The 3,962-nt window shown below is 19.3% G+C and overlaps 1 protein-coding gene and 1 pseudogene across 1 annotated transcript, besides 2 other annotated features; one reads left to right on the top strand and one right to left on the bottom strand.

Annotated features, from left to right (window-relative positions):
- The window catches only part of PRSY57_1219500 (hypothetical protein), a pseudogene marked incomplete at both ends in the record, with an annotated part of 1,874 nt that extends 868 nt beyond the window's left edge, over positions 1 to 1,006 (top strand).
- Positions 1 to 1,006: part of a sequence feature (interrupted by gap) that runs on past the window's edge.
- Positions 1 to 1,006: part of a sequence feature (interrupted by gap) that runs on past the window's edge.
- A 568-nt stretch (positions 1,007 to 1,574) lies between these two features.
- Positions 1,575 to 3,431, bottom strand: PRSY57_1219400 (pre-mRNA splicing factor, putative; the record flags this gene model as incomplete). The annotated part of the gene is made up of 1 exon (XM_012908617.2): positions 1,575 to 3,431. One exon carries the CDS (start codon positions 3,429 to 3,431, stop codon positions 1,575 to 1,577), a length of 1,857 nt encoding a protein of 618 aa, XP_012764071.2.
- Between the last annotated feature and the right edge of the window lie 531 nt (positions 3,432 to 3,962).

The following is a 3,962-nucleotide window of genomic DNA, read 5'->3' as shown; positions in this document are numbered from 1 at the left end:
AAAAAAAAAAAAAAAAAAAAAAAGGAAATAGCACATTTTATATGTAGTAACATTATATTGTTCTTCATTTGATGAAGTTGATATTTGAGATATGGAGAATAATATAAAATGAAAACATAAAAATGAAACTAGTAAAAATAAAGATAAAGATGAAAATATTATAAATAATAGTAATGTGTATTTCTTTTAATGAATACATTTAATAAGCATGAAACATGGTTTCGTAATAATTAACAAGTGAAAGGTAAAGAAAAAAGTGAAGTAAAAAAAAAAAAAAAGAGTGCAAATATAAAGGTAAAACATATATCAAATATAATATAATGTAATATAATATAATATAAATTATGAAGACAGTATTAAAAGGTTGTATAACTATAAAAAAAGAAATTTAAATTTAATATGAAATAACAAATTTATTAATAAACATTCTTACATTCCCACTAATTGTTTTTCAAATAATGATATGAATATTTATAATATAAAATTTCAAATATTAGCTATATTAGTATTATAGTAAAGATATATCTTTTATTGCTATATACAAATATTATATTATATTTTATTTAATTCTCCTTTATATTTATGGATATATAAATTTATTTTTTTTTTCTTATTAAACATAATGAAAATTTTTAAGCAAAAAGATTATTACTATTTAGACAATTCCCCTATAACGTCTCACTTGAATAATGATAAGAAGGACATAACATTATTACCTAATAAGTTCACATATAATAATAATATGATTATTAAAAGGGTGGTCCTTATGGATAAGAAGAAAGAATATATTTAAAAGAAATTTTTACAAAAAAATAATAAAGAACATAAAAAAATGAATATCCATTATCCTTTATATAATTATGGATATATTAAAGAATATGAAAAAAAAAACAAAAATAAAACATATGAAAAGAAATTGTATTTTCATCATTTTGTTATTATTAAAATTTTGAAGTATTATGCTATTATGTCTTTAATTGAGATTGAATATTTTTACAAAGGTATGATATTATACATATATATATATAAATATATATATATTGAATTATATAATCAACAACATTTTTGTTAATCACATTTAATTAGTATATATATTTTTGTAAAGAATTCTATTTGTTTGTCTATTTATTTGTTTTATTATATATACATATATATATATATATATATATATATATATATATATATATATATATATATATATTTTCTTTTTGTACTTTTATGTTTTCTCATTTTTTAAGGTTGTAAAATATTGATTATGAATTAAAAATTATTTTAGAAAATAAGTTTACAAAAAATGTTAAAAAAAAAAAAAAAAAAGTACATAAAATAAAATGTACTATATTTTTAATTTCATTTTATTAATTAGAAAATATAATACATTAAATAAAATCAGAATTGAAATATATAATTAAAACAACAACAAAAAAAAAGAAAAAGAAAAAAAATAATGGAATAAAATAAAATAAAATTAATATAAAAAGCATATATGTTAAAATAATGTATGAAGAATAGATTAAGGTGTTAAAAACAATAAGTATGCATAGAAGTATATATTTTATTTTTCATGAACTTTATTATTCCCATAATTTAATTGTTCCATCCCAACTAGCTGTGGCCAACATTGATGTTTTAAATGGATGCCAAACACAATCAATACATACATTTTTATGTGCTTTTATATTTTTAAAATTCACCATTTTTTTCCAGTTCCAGATAAATAATCCTCCATTGCTATCTCCACTTATTACATATTTTCCATCATTACTACAAGATACATTAATTGAGTATCCAATATTGTGATGACCTTTAAAAGTTTTTTTGGAAAACAATCTAAATTTGCCTGTAGCTTCATAAACAGTTATTACATTATTCATAGATTGACATAAAAAAAAATTATTACTTGGATGTACAGAAACAGATGTTATTGAAAACATGGATGCATCTGATATATATTTAACTACTACAGGTAACCCATATTCCCAAATAAAAATTTTTTTATCATCTGATGTACTAATTAATTTTTTATTATTTTCACATAAGGTAATTGTATTTATTGCTTGTAAATGTTCATTATATTCTAATTCAATATTTCCTGTTCTAAAATCGATATGACATATTTTATTATTAGCCCCTCCAACTAAAAATGTATTTGTATCATCTGGATTCAAACACAAACAATAAGGCGTTTTTTTTTGATTATATATTCCTTTTATTTTTCCATATTCGGTATCCCAATAAATTACATTATTATCATAACTACAACTTAAAAAACTGGAGCCATCATTATCAAACAAAACATCTTTCACCCCCTTAAAGTGACCTTTATATGTTCTTATACAACTTTTGGATTTATATACACTCCATAATTTTAATGTATTATCTAAAGAAGCGGATAAAAGATAATTTCCATATTTTGGAAAAAATCTAATTTTCTGTACCCCCATTTTATGGCCTTTATATGTATGGATTTCTTTTTTTGGTGGGAAATTTTCTTCTATCATGAAATCTCTTTCTTTATATTCAGCTGGTAATTGAAACCACGATTTATTATAAAATCCCATATTGTTATCATCATCATTTAATTCTTCATTCAAATGTAATGTTGAAATAATTTTATCATTATATAAAGTATTCTTTTCCTTTATAACATTATTTTTAATTGCTTCTTCATAAGCACATGCTTCTAACTTGGTTAATATATATTTATTTATTTTTTTATCATTATTATCATCATTATCAGTCTTTGCTTTTTTATTATCATTTAATAAGTCTTGCTTTTCTTCATTCTGTTCTTTTTTATTTGTTTCTTTTTCTTCCCATGGTCCTTTATATTTATCTAACACATTGTCATCATTATTTTTGGATCTTTTCTTTTTATGTTTTTTAAAATTTAAATCTTCATGCATATTCTTTCTTTCATTTATATTTTTTGCTACTAAATAATTAGCATAATTATTTTTATAATAATTTTTTAAAGCAGGGTTTTCAGCAACTCCCGTTACATTAAATTGATTATATTGATAATCAAATATATTTTTATTTACGAATGTAGTTTCAATACTTCCATTATAATGATTTTTATTTTCATTTTTTAAAAAGTTGTAATGTTCATTTATACTCGGTCCTTGTTGAGGCCTGTTCAAAATATTATGAAATTCAGGATTATCAAACATAATTTTTTTTTCAATATTTTGAAATTTCTCTTTGTAACATTTTACTTCCAAATCATACGTATTTATATCAGGAGCACAATTTAATGTATTAATAGGACGTATATTTATTAAATCATAATTATTTTGGTCTTTATCATTTTTTTCTTTATTTTCAATATATTCTGTATCATTATTTTTATTGGAAGAAATTTCCTTTGATTCATCTTCACGTTCTATATCTGATTCATTATAATCATTATACCCTTTTAGTAAATCCATTATTTATAAATATTTACACATATGTACCCTTAATATGATTATAAATCAAATATTATTCATATGTTGTGTAATATTATGAATATTATATTTATAATATATAATATATGTATTGTAATTTTTTCAGTCCACAACAAACTCACTAAAAATGTTTTACATACAACAAAAAGAAAATATATGTACATATATATATATATATTAATAGCTAATATAATGACATCAGAAATTTATTTGTTCATCGTTTTAAACAATGTATTGAACTTTTTACAACACTCTTCTTTTTTATAATATATATTTTATATAAAATTATTGAATTATTTAATTATTAAAATTTTGAAATATATATATATATATATATATATATATATATATATATATATATATCATTAATATATATGTTTCTTTTTGTATATTTTCTAATATACATTTGTTATAGGATGAATTAAAAATTGTAAAAGTATTATATATTTTTTTTTATAATTCCTTTGGCTCTCTAACATATGATTATATATATATATATATATATATATATGA

The sequence above is a fragment of the Plasmodium reichenowi genome, chromosome 12 (assembly GCF_001601855.1).
Source record: "Plasmodium reichenowi strain SY57 chromosome 12, whole genome shotgun sequence".
In the NCBI taxonomy this organism is placed as follows: Eukaryota; Apicomplexa; class Aconoidasida; order Haemosporida; family Plasmodiidae; genus Plasmodium; species Plasmodium reichenowi.
The sequence above is the reverse complement of the archived record's forward strand: the minus strand, read 5'-3'. Positions and strand labels throughout refer to the sequence as shown.